The sequence below is a fragment of the Ranitomeya imitator genome, chromosome 2, assembly GCF_032444005.1.
Source record: "Ranitomeya imitator isolate aRanImi1 chromosome 2, aRanImi1.pri, whole genome shotgun sequence".
Lineage (NCBI taxonomy): Eukaryota > Metazoa > Chordata > Amphibia > Anura > Dendrobatidae > Ranitomeya > Ranitomeya imitator.
Window position 1 is genome coordinate 667,493,104 of NC_091283.1, and position 19,214 is coordinate 667,512,317.

Sequence of the window (19,214 nt, forward strand, 5' to 3'; positions counted from 1 at the left end):
AACAGTTCCAGTTTGGTTTCATCAGACCATAGGACATTCTCCCAAAACTCCTCTGGATCATCCAAATGCTCTCTAGCAAACTTCAGACGGGCCCGGACATGTACTGGCTTAAGCAATGGGACACGTCTGGCACTGCAGGATCTGAGTCCATGGTGGCGTAGTGTGTTACTTATGGTAGGCCTTGTTACATTGGTCCCAGCTCTCTGCAGTTCATTCACTAGGTCCCCCCGCGTGGTTCTGGGATTTTTGCTCACCGTTCTTGTGATCATTCTGACCCCACGGGGTGGGATTTTGCGTGGAGCCCCAGATCGAGGGAGATTATCAGTGGTCTTGTATGTCTTCCATTTTCTAATTATTGCTCCCACTGTTGATTTCTTCACTCCAAACTGGTTGGCTATTGCAGATTCAGTCTTCCCAGCCTGGTGCAGGGCTACAATTTTGTTTCTGGTGTCCTTTGACAGCTCTTTGGTCTTCACCATAGTGGAGTTTGGAGTCAGACTGTTTGAGGGTGTGCACAGGTGTCTTTTTATACTGATAACAAGTTTAAACAGGTGCCATTACTACAGGTAATGAGTGGAGGAAAGAGGAGACTCTTAAAGAAGAAGTTACAGGTCTGTGAGAGCCAGAAATCTTGATTGTTTGTTTCTGACCAAATACTTATTTTCCACCATAATATGCAAAAAAAATGATAAAAAAAACAGACAATGTGATTTTCTGGATTTTTTTTCTCAGTTCGTCTCCCATAGTTGAGGTCTACCTATGATGTAAATTACAGACGCCTCTCATCTTCTTAAGTGGCGGAACTTGCACTATTGCTGACTGACTAAATACTTTTTTGCCCCACTGTGTGTGTGTATATGTGTATATATGTGTATATATACAGTATATATACAGTATATATATATATATATATATATATATATATATATTAGCCAGTTCTGAAGCTACTTAAAAATTACCACTTTGTTATATTTTATTTTTAAGGTGGGGACTAATCCATCCTTACAAAAATCCTCTGTTGACACTAATACTAATCCACCCTGCATTCCACCCTGCATTCCACAGTCTCGAAATATTTATTTGATGGGGGAGTAGTTGTTTAACTGGTAACTTGGTCGCAATCCACTGTTTGAAAAACAAAGATGGACATAGCATTCAGGTAAATGAAAAATATCAATATTTGACAACCAACTTTGAAAGTGCAAAAAACAAACCTAATAAAAGAGAACGAGCATAACTGAGTACAGTTTGAAAAGAGGCAACTGATCTTGAGAATGGTATTTTAATAAAGGCTACATATTGGCAAATAATACCTACAAACGTGTCACAAAATTCTAGTTTCCATATGCCTTTAACGTAATTGAAATCACTAAACATATATGATTATAATCACGAATAAATACAAATCTTAAAGAACAGAACACAACCTATAACATACGATAAACTATATATAAAATGCACAAGTGATTACTCTATATTTAGGTTTTCTCATTCTCTTTACAAGACGACATACGCCCAGCACACTGCATTTGACGGCTTTCTCCCTTTTCATTTAATACGCACGTTTGTTTTTCTACATGAAACAGGTATGGAAAAAAGTTGCAATGAAAGTGCAAAGTATATTCTGAGCAATAATATAATTGAAATGAGGATAGATTCAAAAACAAAATTTTTTTTCTTTGAAAGAAAAGTGAAAATCATTTACACTTGAGAACCATAGAAACATATAGAAGACGAGAAAAGCAATTGTATACAAGCAGGATTTCAAGGGTTAAATGTACAGTACCTGATACCCAGGTTTCCTCTTAGAGGAAATATGAGTATTACATATCTAACAGCAATCTTTCATAAAATTGAAATATTAGAAACTGGAGTTACACTTTGCAACTAAAATCTCACCTTTGAAGAAAATAAAGTTGTGGCATTAATTAGCAAATCATGGAAGAATTGTTCCCCCTGTCACAAGACTTTGCTTACTGTGATACATCCAGAACATTGTGAAGGAAGGCACTTTTGATAAACTGATTACTTGCAATCCCATAAATGCTTTGTATGAATGAAGTCTCTAGTACGGCTGTGCGTTGGGGAAATGTGTTGGCTCTGTTCTTGAGAGTAGGTCAGGAGGGGTAATGCTCATTTTTTATCTTCATTTATGACTGCTGTAACCAACTCCAGTCCATGCTCTGAACAAATAAAACAAACAAACAAGAAAATATTGAATAGGTCTTCATAAAAAAGCCGCCAGCTCTCAAAGAATGGGATAAAGTTTCTTAACGGACCTCGTAATATTAAAAGGAACCTTTCAGCAGTTTTGGCCAATATAAGACACGGCCATCACCTTTCAGGGCTTATACACGACATTCTATAATGCTGTAGATAAGCCCCCGATCTGACCTGTAAGAGAAGAAAAATAACTTTTATTATACTCACCTACAGGGCAGTCCGGTCCGAGGGATGTCACTCTTCTTGGTCTGGCGCCTCCCATCTTCTTATGATCGCCACCCTCCTGCTTGCTTCGAGTGGATGACGCGTCCCTGCATCATCCGCACAGGCTCCCTGGCATTGAGCTCCTGCGGAGGAAGTACTTATCTGTTGAGGGCAGAGCAAAGTACTGCAGTGCTTGGGTGCTCTAAAAGGTCAAAGAGCCCCCGCACAGCAACAGGGCCGAGAAGTACACCTGTGCAGGAGCGTGATGCCGTGGAGACTGTGTGGATGATGCAGGGGTCATGTCATCCAAAGGAAGCAAGCAGGAGGGTGACATCGCATAAAGATGGGAGGCGCCGTACAAAGACCAGCGACGCCCATTGGACCCGAATGCCCTGTAGGTGTTTATTATAAAAGTTATTTTCTTCTCTTACAGGTCGGATAGGGGGCTTATCTATAGCTTAATAGAAGGTGTGTATAAGCCCTGAAAGGCGATGGCCGTATCTTATAACGGCCAAAACTGCTGACAGGTTCACTGTAAAGAGGTTGTCCGATACCTTCCTATCATGCCATGTATAAATATCTCTCCATCTTTAAGCTTTAATCACGTTTGTAATTTGCTTTATTGTAAAATTCCTCACCATTCTCTATATGTGTACATTTTTTTCCACGTAATGTTTAGTTTCTGGAGTCTCAAATGTCGTTAGGAGGTTGGGGCTGCATTCACTTTCCCGCAGCTTCTACGACCCCCTGACACAGCGCGGCGTCATCAAGGGGCAGCATTGCAGTCACTTGCCACAGCCTCTGTCTCGCCATTCAAAATCAATCATGGCGATAGAGGAAGAGGGAAGTCACCGCTTCATTCACTGCCTACACACTTCTGTCTCAGCCATCCACATCTTCAATCCGCACAATCACAGATCTTCAGTCCCCACCACCACATTCATTCTATTGAATAACTATCAGGGGGTGGTGCTCATCTCATATCCATCCCCTCTGCCAGATGACGTCTTATTTCAGCAGTAACAAAATGTGGCAGTTTAGACTGAAAATGTGTGGGCGGCGGGAACAGAAGAAATGTGGCGGGCAGGAACGAAGTTCTGGTCATGTCTCTGCAATTCAGTTACTACAACCTCCTGCTTTGCCTCCCCTCTAACACTCTCCCACCTCTCCAATCTATTCTAAACTCTGCTGCCAGACTAATCCAACAATCTCCCTGCTATTCCCCGGCCTCTCCTCTCTGTCAATCCCTTCACTGATTTCCCATTGCTCAGAGACTCAGTAGTCAAAATCCAATCTTTGGCATACAAAGCTATCCACAACCTATCTCCTCCATACATCTGTGACCTAGTCTCCCGGTGGTTATCTGCACGTAACCTCCGATCCTCGCAAAATCTTCTTCTCTACTCCCCTTTTATTTCCATTGCAGTGTTTCAGAGTCAAACATACATGGTAGAAATCATGCAGCCAGTGTCAGATACATGTTTCTTATGGATTGGTCACGTCAGGTTCACCTTAACCCTACAGATATGTTGTGGAAGGGCCTGAAGCAGCAGCTTATGTGAGAAGAACACCAACTTAACAGAAATGAAGCAGTATTGTAGGGAGGATAAGATTCCAGAAAAGTGAAGTACAGAACTAATCAACAGTTACCGGAAACGTTTAGATCCAAACTGCTGCACAATGAGATCACTCACTTTTACAACTCAGACATCTGATATTGGATAATTTTTCGCATTTAAAATATGACACAATCCAATATTTTTGACTAACTTATTTGATTTGTTTTTAGGTCAGATTTCTACCGAAATATGGAATATCCTTAAGGATTCACAACTTTCAAGCACTATTATATATGTATATATAATACTTATATATTTACACACACTTACAACTAAGCTTTTTTCTTGTTCCATTGTGCTCTCCATTATCAAGGTGCTGAGCTGCTTCTGATAAAACAGGTTTTCATCTATGGCACGTTTAAAGGGCTCTCTAAAAATAAACAGAAAGTTATAATTCAGTAATTTATTTATTACAGCCAAGCAACTAAAAACTGGTGTGAACTTAGGCTAGACAATCTTACAGTATGCCAGAGTTATCAAACACCATAACCATCTTGATAAATCTGGAACATTTTTAGACTATAGTTAATCCAGTTAATGTCTTTAGGCTGTTTCAGTTTTTGTGATCTGTGTAAATAAGGGTGTGGCATCCCTTTTATGCGAGCTGGACATTACATTCATATAGTTCCCCATGGTTGGGTGTCCATTAGCCGAGTCTCAGTCCTCCTCAGCCCTTATTCACATTATGTCATTTGACATATGGTAAGGTTTGCATATTAGAGATTAGGACCGTCCCCAATAGGGTCACCTTGATGTGGTGGGATGGCTTTTATGTTTATTTTTATATAAATTATGTTACAGGGGTATTCCTATCTCAAAGATCCTATTTCAATATGTTTTAGGTATAATATTAATAATATTACTAATTATCACTAATTAGATATTCTGTTTAGTTTCTTTTTCACTTGTATTGCTTACCCCACGGTATTTCCAGTCTAAAAAAACACACTTTATTCACAGGACAGAATATATAACACAGATACACAGGGCAGGCCAATAGAAAAAACAGGCCAGACATACATTACAATAGCCGCAGGGGGCCGGAGCCTGTTGGTATTTACTGTGGGAATTACAAAGGTGGGGGAGGTCAGAAGGAGAATATCTTGTCCCCTCTGCCCAGGGATGCAGCCTGTGGACTGATGCATTTCACATGGAACCTATTATACATAATAACATATTCTTGGTGCTGGGGGTTCTGTAACAATTATTATCACTGGTTGGATTCTTGATAGCGCACATAGTTAAAGGGAACCAGTCACCTCAAATTGGCGGGATATGTAAATCCCTTTTTTCCGGTCCGATGGGCGGTGTTTCATCTTCATTTCTCCACCCCACCCGTCCCTGTTGTCCGCAATATGTTCGTGAATTAGAGTACTTGTCCTCCATAGTTCACGCGTGCGCAATGCAATCTTCGCTCGCGCACGCGAAGTAAGCTTTGCCCAACTGCGAGCAAAGCCAAACCGCATTACTCCCGGAAGTATTTTGCTGTGTTCTGGGACACAGTGCGCGGGCGCATGCGCAGTAATGCTTTTCGGCTTTGTCCGCAGATGGGCAAAGCATACTGCGCGTGTGCGAGCGAAGATTGCATTGCACACGCGCGAACTATGGAGGACAAGTACTCTAATTCAAGAACATATTGTGGACAACATGGACGGATGGGGTGGAGAAATGAAGACGATACGCCACCCATCGGACTGGAAAAAAGGGATTTACATATCCCGCCAACTTGAGGTGACAGGTTCCCTTTAAGAGTATGTGCAGTAGCTCCCTGACCAGACACCTCAATCCTGCACTGCGTTTTATCAATGGCCAGGTTCTATTAACACTGGCTGTCCTGTCCGTAAGTTCTATATGAGGTTGTCTATGCAGTCAGTGCGCATGTGCAGTGCAGGAGTGTAGTGTCAGGGCAGGGAGCTACTGCGCAGGCTCTAATTATGTGCACTCCCGAGGACCCGGTCATTGATAATGATAAATTCGTTATGCATGTGCTACAGACCTTCTAAAGTTCAGGAGTGTGGTGGCCAGGTGGGCCGCTACACTGCACACTACCGAGAACCCCGCCAGTGATAATGATAAACTCCTTACTTACTGCTGAAACGCAGCCAGGAAAGCCATAGTGTCCGTAACCATGGTTACCCGAGTGACTGCTATACATTGCACATGGGGTAAGCAATACAACTAAAAGAAAACTACCGTATTGTTTTGATTATAAGACGCACCTTGGTATTAGAGGAAATTAGTAAAAAAAATTTGAAGCAAAAAATGTGGTCAATTCTATACTTAATACCCCCCATCCTGGTATGCATGGCTCCCTTGTCTCTATCCTGGCATGCAGGGCTCCCATCCCCATCCTGGTATGCATGGCCCCATCCTTATCCTGGTATGCATGGCTCATTCCTTATCCTGGTATGCATGGCCCCATCCTTATCCTGGTATGTATGGCATGGCCCCATTCTTATCCGGGTATGCAAGGCCCCATCCTTATCCTGGTATGCATGGCCCCATCCTTATCCTGGTATGCATGGCCTCTTTCCCCATCCTGGTATGCATGACCCCAGACAGAAATGAAAAAAATAAATAAATAAAAAAAATTCTTACCTTGCCTGCACTCCCTTGCAGCGTCCTGCTTCGGTGCCATGAGCTGCTTTATGCTTGTAAGCAGTGCATGGCAGTGACGTAATGCACTGCTTACAAGCTGCCGAGGACAGCTGCCGGAATACTCACTGTTCTCCACGCCGGAACTGTGCGTGGAGCGCAGTGAGTATTCACTGTTTTTTAGCGAGGATATTGTCAGCCGCTGTGTTCCTGCAGCTGTTGGGCTTTCACGTGTGCTGCTACTAAAGGGAAGGAGTATTCATTGCATTCCACGCCTATGGGAGTGGAATGCAGTGAATAGTCATTGCCAGTAGCCGGCACACTGGAATGCCGAGCAGCTGCAAGAAACCGGCTGTTGGGGCTAACACTATGCTCGCTATTAAAGAGAAATTAATATTCACTCCTTTGCAAGCACATGGGTGCAGAATGAAGTGAATATTAATTTCTCTTTAGCAGCAGGCACAGGAGTTATCTGCAGCAGCTGGCTCCTGCCTCCTGTGACCCGCTGCTATGCAGCTCCCCCACCACAGCCAGATTAGGGAAATCTGGATTATAAAAGATGCAACCCCCATTTTCCTCCACATTTTTGGAGGAAAAAAGTGTGTCTTATAGTCCGAAAAATACGGTATACCGAATATCTAATTGGAGGGAATTATTATTAACATTACATCTAGTACATATTGAAATAGGATCTTTGAAATGGAAATGCCCCTTTAAGTACACTACATTATTTTCATGCAATGTTGCAATTCATTTATTTACAGCAGGGTATTTGCTTATTTTTTTTATATTAGGTCTTAAAGGGAATCTCTGTCACCACATTTGACCTATGTAAACTATTAATATGGGCATACAGGTTATAGAACGCTAAGAAGAGGGATACCTGTAGGCCTCACATCAGATGCCTTGTTGCTGAGAAATCATCTTTTATCATCTCTTCCAGGCTCTGGGACGGAGGGTGCCTGGAGGATAACTCTGCCTCCAGAACTTGTTTTAAATACAAGGGGGAGTTACCAGTCTGATGTGTAATGGTTGCCAGTGTTACCCAGTGTGATGTGTAATGGTTATCAGTGTGACGTGTGATGGCTGTTCTGTACTCTCTCCTGATCTCACTGCAGAGCTGTGTGATTATTACTGACACATCTGCAGGTTCCTATCAGCTTCAGCTTCCAGCACACAGGAAAACAGGGTTGAAATATTGTTGCAATACAACATTGCTTAGAGAAACAAAAAGATGTGTTTGCAAGAAGACCAATTTCATTTCTCCTGTTCTGTGCTGGTTACTTGTCTCGTTGTCTCACTGGTAACTCCCCCTTCATGCAAAACAAGTTCTTGAGGCAGAGTTCTCTTCCAGGAACCATCCTCCCCAGAGCCTGGAAGAGATAATTTACACAAAGTAATAAAAGATGATTTCTCAGTAACCAGGCCTGTATGCCCATATTAATTGCTTAGATAAATCAAATGTGGTGACAGATTAACTATACTGTAAGGATAAATGTGCCCCACTTCCAAAAAATTATAGATAATACTTTAAAGGCGTATTCCCATCTCTAAGATCGTATTCAAATATGTAGTAGATGTAATAATAATATTAGTAAACCTCCAATCAGAAATATAGTATAGTTTTTCTGATTCTCTACGTCCCTTTCCTCATGCGCAGTCATTGCAGGACCTTAGTTATAAAAGGTTACGACCACTAGCAAGTTCTGTAGCTGTCACCATATCAGTGGTAGTAACCATGGATATCTAAGGTCCTGCAATGCCTGAATATAGAGGAAAGAGAAAAAGGAAATCAGAAAAACTACACTACATTTCTAATTGAAGGTATCTGCTAATATTAATATTATTACACCTACTACATATTGGGATAGGATCTTGAAGATGGGAATACCCCTTTAATTATAGTGCATCATACTTGTTCTTGTCTTTTGGAATCAGCATGGATGAAAGAGCCTGTGGAGAATTGGGGTCTGGCCACCCTGATGTACGATTCGTTTCTAAGCTGGAAGATCCTAGAGAGCGTGCAGAACTCTGAGTCTAAAATGAGAAGAAAGAAGGTTGTTATTTCTACACTTAAGGCCCCTTTCACACGTCCATGTCTCTGGTACGTGTGGTGACAGTTTTCAAACATAAAGGAGACACATACATATGTAGACCCATTCAAATGAATGTGTCTGTGCACATGTCAGTGTGTTTCCACGGACCGTGTGTTCATGAGCAAAACATGCTGACATGTCTGTCTTATGCAGACAGCGCAAACTGCAAAACGTCCCGCACACGTGCACACGGAGAGCATTGGGGAAGAAGCGATACAGTTAGCGCTGTTCCCCAGCCACTGGTGGTGAAGCCGGCTGTCGTCATTCTCCCCTGCTCTGCCAGCAAGCAGAAGAGAATAATGAGAGTTATAATAAAGTCTGAACGACAGCAGGTGGTGGCTTTTGGGACTGTTACCCAATCATCCGACAAGTAGGTGCTGATGATTGGGGTATTCCACAGCCTCTGGCTGCGATCGTTCGGAAATAAATGAATGAAAAACCCGACGTTGGTTCTCTCCTATTTTATTCAACCAACCAGACAAAAGTCACAGCTGGGGCCTGCAACCCCCAGCTGTCAGTTTCTGCAAGGTTGGTTATCAAAAAAAGAAGGGTTCCCACAGTTTTTTAAAATTATTTAAATAATTTTAAAAAACCGCGTGCGGTCTCCCATTTTTGACAACTAGCCTTGCTAAAGCTCCCAGCTGAGGGCTGCTATTCTCAGGCTGGTAAGGGGCCATTGACATAGGCCCCCAGCCTAAAAACAGCAGCCCACAGCTGTCCAGAAAACGCACATCTATTAGATGTGCCTTTTCTGGGGCTTTGCTCGGCTCTTCCCACTTGCCCTGTAGCAGTGGCAAAAGTGGGGTAATTTGTGGGGTTGATGTCACCTGAAAGGTAACATCAAGCCCACGACTTAGTAATGGAGAGGCGTCTATAAGACACCTATCCATTACTAATCCTATAGTTGTAATGTTAAATAAAGACACGGCCAGAATAAAATCCTTTATTTCAAAAAATTAAACAGACTTCTTTAATGTTCTAAATTAATATAGCCCACAGCTGCAAGCTTTAGCAAGGCTGGTTATCAAAAATGGGGGGAACCCCACGGCATCTTTTTAAATTATTTATTTAAATAACTAAAAAAAACAGCATGGGGACCCCTCTATTCTTTGATAACCAACCTTGCAGAAGCTGACAGCTGTGGGTTGCAGCCCCCAGCTCTAAGTTTTGTCTGGTTGGCTCAATAAAATAAGGGGGAATGCACTTTGGGTTTTTCATTCATTAATTTCCGAACGATCGCAGCCGGCGGCTGTGGAATACCCCAATCACCCGCATGTGCTGTCACTGTTATTAGCGGCAGCAGGTGTCGGATGATGGGGGTAACAATCCCAAAAGCCACCACCTTCTGTCTTTCGGACTTTAAATTAACGCTCATCATTCTCCTCTGCTCGCTGGCAGAGCGGGGGATAATGATGACAGCTGGCTTCACCACCAGCCACCGGGAAACAGCGCATACTGTAGCGCTTCTTCCTTGGCAGATGTTCGTGTAGTACTGATGCGGCACATGGGTGGCACACGTAGAACACACATGGACAGATAGCTCCGGTACAGTTTCTTCCGGTAACGGAAATATCAGGACGTGTGAAACCAGCCTAAGATACACACTTCATCGATGATTGTACACGTAACAAGCACCCCACACCTCTGCATGCCTAGTACGTGATGAGAAATCATTTATGTTTTCTTCTACACTTCTCTGGGGTCTTCAGTCTCTTCCCCTCCCTTCAGGTGTTGACCACTACATTTACAATGTGTTAATGTTACTAAATGGAAGTAAAAGTAGGTTAAATCAGTGTAGGGACAGATGGCAGACTGGAGATTTGAATTGTGACAGTATTTAAGAATCACCACCACGGCCATACAAATTAAAGCGTTTTTTTAAATTCATTTATTAAACAACAAAATTAAAGAAAGGAAAACATACACATTTTGTATATGACCAGATCAGCATATACGCACTCATCATAATGGTTATGGAAAACAGTAAGTGTATATAATGAGTTTTCGATAATACAAATTCCAATGCATATACTTGGTCATACAGAAATATTACAGTACTTCTAAAGTACCTATCCGATCTTCAAAATAGAACACAAACTACCTTACTGCCAAGAACAATCTCCATATAATATCTTAGTTGGGCATACAAGGATTGTCTCCCAGTCCTCATCTTGAAGATCAGGAACCAGGAGTCTCCTTTTTCCTCTTACTGACAATGAAGTAGTCGGTGCCCACGGATAACATAGGAACATAGTTATTAAGGTTGAAGGAAGACTAAGTCCATCTAATTCAACCCATAGCATAACCTAACATGCCCTAACATGTTGATCCAGAGGAAGGCAAAAAAACGCTTGTGGCAAATAGTAAGCTCCACTTTGGGGAAAAAAAATTCCTTCCTGACTCCACATACAGCAATCAGACTAGTTCCCTGGATCAACGCCCTATCAAGGAATCTAGTATATATACCCTGTAACATTATACTTTTCCAGAAAGGTATCCAGTCCCCTCTTAAATTTAAGTAATGAATCACTCATTACAACATCATACGGCAGAGAGTTCCATAGTCTCACTGCTCTTACAGTAAAGAACCTGGGTCTGTTATTATGCTTTTACCTTCTTTCCTCCAGACGTAGATGCCCCCTTGTCCCTGTCTCAGGTCTATGATTAAAAAGATCATCAGAAAGGTCTTTGTACTGTCCCCTCATATTTATACATTAAAATAAGATCACCCCTTAGACTTCGTTTTTCCAAACTAAATAGCCCCAAGTGTAATAACCTAAAACATGTATGTGTATAAAGCGGAGATAAGACCACGGAGTCCCTGCGATTTAAGGATCCGTATTAGTGGGAAAGATTATATTATTTGCGCTATATTTACATTATGTAAATGTGATTGGATTGCAGATCTAAGTTGTAGATAATGAAAGAACTGGGGTCTCGGAATATTACACTGTGTGCTGAATTAATAGGCAAGTTGTATTTTGATCACATGATACTTTTTATACATATTGTCCTACTCCAAGCTGTTCAGGCTTGAGAGCCAACTACCAATTAAGTAAATCAGGGGTTTGCATCTCTGTAATGAGGAGGGGTGTTGTCTAATGATATCAAAACCCTATATAAGGTGTGCTTAATTATTATGCAACTTCCTTTCCTTTGGCAAAATGGGTCAGAAGAGAGATTTGACGGGCTCTGAAAAGTCGAAAATTGTGAGATGTCTTGCAGAAGGATGCAGCTGTCTTGAAATTGCCAAACTATTGAAGCATGATCACCGAACAATCAAGCGTTTCATGGCAAATATCCAACAGGGTCGCAAGTAGCGTGTTGGGCAAAAAAGGCACATAACTGCCCATGAACTCAGGAAAATCAAACGTTAAGCTGCCAAGATGCCATTTGCCACCAGTTTTGCCATATTTCAGAGCTGCAAAGTTACTGGAGTAACAAAAAGCACAAGGTGTGCAATACTCAGGGACATGGCCAAGGTAAGGAAGGCTGAAGGAAAAACGACCACCTTTGAACAAGAAACATAAGATAAAACGTCAAGACTGGGCTAAGAAATATCTTAAGACTGACTTTTCAATGGACTGATGAAATGAGAGTGACTCTTGATGGTCCAGATGGATGGGCCAGAGGTTGCATCAGTAAAGGGCAGAGACTCCACTCCAACTCAGACGCCAGCAAGGTGGAGGTGGGTACTGGTATCATCAAAGATGAACTTGTGGGACCTTTTCGAGTTGAGGATGGAGTGATTCTCAACTCCCAGACCTATTGCCAGTTTCTGGAAGACAACTTCTTCAAGCAGTGGTACAGGAAGAAGTCTTATCGTTTCTACTTCCAAGCATATGTGGAGGCAGCCACTTTTGTCAGTATAGTCTCCATAGGTACAAAATTATCTTCCAGGTGAGACACCCTTGATTCAACTTCCGCAATTCGACCACCCATGGACTGCATATCGTGTCGGAGACACCCCACTTCAGAATGCAGCTCTTCTATTTTCCCAGTCAGGGATGTCCTAGTGAGAGATATGCACTGCTCAAAAAAAAAATAAAGGGAACACAAGCAAAAGAATATAACTCCAAGTCAATCAAACTTCTGTGAAATCAAACTGTCCACTTAGGAAGCAACACTGTTTGACAATCAATTTCACATGCTGTTGTGCAAATGGAATAGACAACAGATGGAAATTATTGGCAATTATCAAGACACTCAAACGAGTGGTTCTGCCGGTGGGGACCACAGACCACATCTCAGTACCAATGCTTTCTGGCTGATGTTTTAGTCACTTTTGAATGTTGGTTATGCTTTCAAACTCGTGGTAGCATGAGGTGGACTCTACAACCCACACAAGTGGCTCAGGTAGTGCAGCTTATCCAGGATGGTACATCAATGCGAGCTGTGGCAAGAAGATTTTCTGGGTGTCAACGTAGTGTCCAGAGGCTGGAGGAACTACCAGGAGACAGGCCAGTACACCAGGAGATGTGGAGGGGGCCAAAGGAGGGCAACAACCCAGCAGCAGGACCGCTACCTCAGCCTTTGTGCAAGGAGGACCAGGAGGAGCACTGCATGAGGATGGTCTGAGTGCTCGATGTCCACAAATGGGGGTTGTGCTCACAGCCCAACACCATGTATGACGCTTTGCATTTGTCACAGAACACCAGGATTGGCAAATTCACCACTGGCGCCCTGTGCTCTTCACAGATGAAAGCAGGTTCACACTGAGCACATGTGACAGACGTGACAGAGTCTGGAGATGCCGTGGAGAGCGATCTGCTGCCTGCAACATCCCTCAGCATGACCAGTTTGGCAGTGGGTCAGTAATGGTGTGGGGTGGCATTTCTTTGGAGGGCCGCACAGCCCTTCTTGTGCTCGCCAGAGGTAGCCTGACTGCCATTAGGTACCGAGATGAGATCCTCAGACCCCTTGTGAGACCATATGCTGGTGCGGTTGGCACTGGGCTCCTCCTAATGTAGGACAATGCCAGACCTCATGTGGCTGGAGTGTCAGCAGTTCCTGCAAGATGAAGGCATTGAAGCTATGGACTGGCCCGCCAGTTCCCCAGACCTGAATCCGATTGAACACATCTGGGACAAAATGTCTCGCACCATCCACCGTCATGTTGCACCACAGACTGTCTAGGAGTTGGCGGATGCTTTAGTCCAGATCTGGGAGGAGATCCCTCAGGAGACCATCTGCCGCCTCATCAGGGGCATGCCCATACATTGTAGGGAGGTCATACAGGCACATGGAGGCCACACACACACTAGTGAGCACCATTTCCCTGTCTTGAGGCATTTCCATTGAAGATGGATCAACCTGTAACTGGATTTTCCACTTTGATTTTGAGTGTGATTCCAAATCCAGACCTCCATTGGTTAATAAATTTGATTTACATTGATGATTTTTGTGTGATTTTGTTGTCAGCACATTCAACTTTGTACAGAACAAAGTATTCAATGAGAATATTTCACTCATTCAGATCTAGGATGTGTTATGAGAGTTCCCTTTATTTTTTTGAGCAGTGTAGCTTGCATTAACTGTTCAGATGCCTGTTTCAAAGTTAAATCTTCTTGATCCTCACCCTCCTCACTATTAGAAGTATGGTTTTTCCGCTGGCCTGCGGTCTTAACCCCTGATGGACTGTGTCTGTGTGGCTGTGAGTTATCAGGAGGGTCAGATCGTACATACTTTTTTAACTTTTCTGCCGCACCCGAGGTTCTTGAACGGTGCATGGTTAAGATTTTAAAATTATGATAGCTTAAGTAGACTTCTTACCCTTTGTTTCCAGCCACAATAGCACTTTAACGCTTTCCTGACCTGTGACACAGCGTATGCGTCATGAAAGTCGGTGTCAATCCGACCTGTGACGCATATGCTGTGTCACAGAATGATCGCGTCCCTGCAGGCCGGGTGAAAGGGTTAACTCCAATTTCACCCGATCTGCAGGGACAGGGGGAGTGGTACTTTAGCCCTGGTGGGTGGCTTCGCCCCCCGTGGCTACGATTGCTCTGATTGGCTGTTGAAAGTGAAACAGCCAATCAGAGCAATCTAATATTTCACCTATGAAAATTGGTGAAATATTACAATCCAGCCATGGCCGATGCTGCAATAGCATCGGCCATGGCTGGAGACCCCGATCTGGCCCCCCCACCGACTGACGGCGGCGATCTGCGTCAGTGTTCCCTACCCCTCCGTTATGTCCTCAGCGCCATCCTCTCCACTCCCCCATCCTCCCCTCCGCCACCCCCGCTGTCCGATCGCACCCCCCCATACTTACCTAGTCCCGGTGTCCCTCCCGGTGTCCTCGGTCTTCTCGCATGGGCGCCGCCATCTTGGAAAAGATCTGGCCGGCAGATTCATTCCCTGTACACTTTGATCGCTGTGATAGGTTCTAAAAAAATAGTAAATAAACCCCCACCCCCCTTTATCCTCCCCATAGGTAGGGAAAATAATAAATATAGAAAATATATTTATTTTTGTTTTTCCGTTAGGATTAGGGTTGCACTTAGGGACAGGGTTAGAATTAGGCTTAGGGTTAGAATTAGGCTATCTTCACACGGTGCGGATTTGGCTGCGGATTCGTAGCAGTTTTCCATCACGTTTACAGTACCACGTAAACATATGGAAAATCAAATCCGCTGTGCCCATGGTGCGGAAAGTACAGCGCGGAAACGCTGCGTTGTATTTTCCGCAGCATGTCAATTCTTTGTGTGGATTCCGCAGCGTTTTACACCTGCTTCATAATAGGAATCGGCAGGTGAAAAAAAAAAACCCACTGGAAATCCACGCTAAATCCGCAGGTAAAGTGTAGTGCGTTTTACCTGCAGATTTTTCAAAAACGGTGTGGAAAAATCCCCACACAAATCCGCAACATGGGTACATAGCCTTAGGGTTAGGTTTGGAATTAGAGTTAGGGTTGAAATTAGGGTTAAGACTAGGGTTAGGGGTGTGTTGGGGTTAGGGTTGGGATAAGGGTTAGAGGTGTGTTGGGGTTAGTGTTGAAGTTAGAATTGAGGGGTTTCCACTGTTTAGGCACATCAGGGGGTCTCCAAACGCGACATGGCGCCACCATTGATTCCAGCCAATCTTGCGTTGAAAAAGTCAAATGGTGCTCTCTCCCTTCCGAGCCCCGACGGCTAAAACTGGGCTAAAAACTATTTTTGAGGAAAGAAAACGTATTTATTATTTTCACGGCTCTGCGTTATAAACTTCTGTGAAGAACTTGGGGGTTCAAAGTGCTCACCACACATCTAGATAAGTTCCATTGGGGGTCTAGTTTCCAAAATGGGGTCACTTGTGGGGGGTTTCTACTGTTTAGCCACATCAGGCGCTCTGCAAAAGCAACGTGACGCCCGCAGAGCACTCCATTAAAGTCTCCATTTCAAAACGTCACTACTTCACTTCCGAGCCCCGGCATGTGCCCAAACAGTGGTTTACCCCCACATATGGTGTATCAGCGTACTCAGGAGAAACTGGACAACAACTTTTGGGGTCAAATTTCTCCTGTTACACTTGGGAAAATAAAAAATTGCGGGCTAAAAAATAATTTTTGAGAAAATAAAAATTATTTTTTATTTTCATGGCTCTGCGTTATAAACTTCTTTGAAGCACTTGGGGGTTCAAAGTGCTCACCACACATCTAGATAAGTTCCTTTGGGGGTCTAGTTTCCAAAATGGGGTCACTTGTGGGGGAGCTCCCATGTTTAGGCACACAGTTGCTCTCCAAACGCGACATGGTGTCCGCTAATGATTGGAGCTAATTTTCCATTTAAAAAGCCAAATGGGGTGCCATTTTTACCATTGGGAAAATAAAAAAATTGTTGCTAAAAGATCATTTTTGTGACTAAAAAGTTAAATGTTCATTTTTTCCCTCCATGTTGCTTCTGCTGCTGTGAAGCACCTGAAGGGTTAATAAACTTCTTGAATGTGGTTTTGAGCACCTTGAGGGGTACAGTTTTTAGAATGGTGTCACTTTTGGGTATTTTCAGCCATATAGACCCCTCAAACTGACTTCAAATGTGAGGTGGTCCCTAAAAAAAATGGTTTTGTAAATTTCGTTGTAAAAATGAGAAATCGCTGGTCAAATTTTAACCCTTATAACTTCCTAGCAAAAAAAAATTTTGTTTCCAAAATTGTACTGATGTAAAGTAGACATGTGGGAAATGTAATTTATTAACTATTGTGTGTCACATAACTCTCTGGTTTAACAGAATAAAAATTTAAAAAGTGAAAATTGCGAAATTTTCTAAATTTTCGCCAAATTTCTGTTTTTATCACAAATAAACGCAGAATTTATTACCACTAACATGAAGCCCAATATGTCACGAAAAAAATCTCAGAACCGCTAGGATCCATTGAAGCGTTCCTGAGTTATTACCTCATAAAGGGACACTGGTCAGAATTGCAAAAAACGGCCAGGTCATTAAGGTCAAAGTAGGCTGGGTCATGAAGGGGTTAATGGGGTGCAGGTCTTACCTGCCTGGTTCACTAGAAAGTAACAGTATAAACAGTTCCTTTGCAAGTAGCTGTACAGCTTGCAGACTTCTTGAAAAGATAATCTATCGCAGAGTTAGTAGTTGGCTGCCACACTTGCAATTATGGCTTTAGAGAGGGGGAGGGCCAGGGAAGTAAAACTGAGAGTAAAGAGGGCTCAGCATATAGTCTGACAGGCACACCTTCTTATTTGTGGTTTATCATGATGACTGCAGTCTCTGCCACACACAAAGCAGCATAGAAGTGTAATAAAAATCTTATAACGGACCCCAGCGTGGTAACCACTATATCAGACCACCAGCTAATTGCTGCAGGTAACATAGTAACATAGTAACATAGTTAGTAAGGCCGAAAAAAGACATTTGTCCATCCAGTTCAGCCTATATTCCATCATAATAAATACCCAGATCTACGTCCTTCTACAGAACCTAATAATTGTATGATACAATATTGTTCTGCTCCAGGAAGACATCCAGGCCTCTCTTGAACCCCTCGACTGAGTTCGCCATCACCACCTCCTCAGGCAAGCAATTCCAGATTCTCACTGCCCTAACAGTAAAGAATCCTCTTCTATGTTGGTGGAAAAACCTTCTCTCCTCCAGACGCAAAGAATGCCCCCTTGTGCCCGTCACCTTCCTTGGTATAAACAGATCCTCAGCGAGATATTTGTATTGTCCCCTTATATACTTATACATGGTTATTAGATCGCCCCTCAGTCGTCTTTTTTCTAGACTAAATAATCCTAATTTCGCTAATCTATCTGGGTATTGTAGTTCTCCCATCCCCTTTATTAATTTTGTTGCCCTCCTTTGTACTCTCTCTAGTTCCATTATATCCTTCCTGAGCACCGGTGCCCAAAACTGGACACAGTACTCCATGTGCGGTCTAACTAGGGATTTGTACAGAGGCAGTATAATGCTCTCATCATGTGTATCCAGACCTCTTTTAATGCACCCCATGATCCTGTTTGCCTTGGCAGCTGCTGCCTGGCACTGGCTGCTCCAGGTAAGTTTATCATTAACTAGGATCCCCAAGTCCTTCTCCCTGTCAGATTTACCCAGTGGTTTCCCGTTCAGTGTGTAATGGTGATATTGATTCCCTCTTCCCATGTGTATAACCTTACATTTATCATTGTTAAACCTCATCTGCCACCTTTCAGCCCAAGTTTCCAACTTATCCAGATCCATCTGTAGCAGAATACTATCTTCTCTTGTATTAACTGCTTTACATAGTTTTGTATCATCTGCAAATATCGATATTTTACTGTGTAAACCTTCTACCAGATCATTAATGAATATGTTGAAGAGAACAGGTCCCAATACTGACCCCTGCGGTACCCCACTGGTCACAGCGACCCAGTTAGAGACTATACCATTTATAACCACCCTCTGCTTTCTATCACTAAGCCAGTTACTAACCCATTTACACACATTTTCCCCCAGACCAAGCATTCTCATTTTGTGTACCAACCTCTTGTGCGGCACGGTATCAAACGCTTTGGAAAAATCGAGATATACCACGTCCAATGACTCACCGTGGTCCAGTCTATAGCTTACCTCTTCATAAAAACTGATTAGATTGGTTTGACAGGAGCGATTTCTCATAAACCCATGCTGATATGGAGTTAAACAGTTATTCTCATTGAGATAATCCAGAATAACATCCCTCAGAAACCCTTCAAATATTTTACCAACAATAGAGGTTAGACTTACTGGCCTATAATTTCCAGGTTCACTTTTAGAGCCCTTTTTGAATATTGGCACCACATTTGCTATGCGCCAGTCCTGCGGAACAGACCCTGTCGCTATAGAGTCACTAAAAATAAGAAATAATGGTTTATCTATTACATTACTTAGTTCTCTTAGTACTCGTGGGTGTATGCCATCCGGACCCTGAGATTTATCTATTTTAATCTTATTTAGCCGGTTTCGCACCTCTTCTTGGGTTAGATTGGTGACCCTTAATATAGGGTTTTCATTGTTTCTTG

At 42.9% G+C, this 19,214-nt stretch overlaps 1 protein-coding gene across 1 annotated transcript in view; it reads right to left on the bottom strand.

The window, feature by feature from the left end:
• Positions 1 to 1,268: 1,268 nt before the first annotated feature.
• Positions 1,269 to 19,214, bottom strand: part of CHUK (component of inhibitor of nuclear factor kappa B kinase complex) — a 204,029-nt gene continuing 186,083 nt past the window's right edge. The window contains exons 19-21 of the mRNA XM_069753015.1: positions 8,557 to 8,678; positions 4,317 to 4,416; positions 1,269 to 2,183 (exon numbers count right to left, since the gene is read on the bottom strand). Coding sequence (XP_069609116.1) covers positions 2,151 to 2,183; positions 4,317 to 4,416; positions 8,557 to 8,678 — 255 coding nt within the window. The 3' untranslated portion in view covers positions 1,269 to 2,150. The remainder of the gene's footprint in view (positions 2,184 to 4,316; positions 4,417 to 8,556; positions 8,679 to 19,214) is intronic.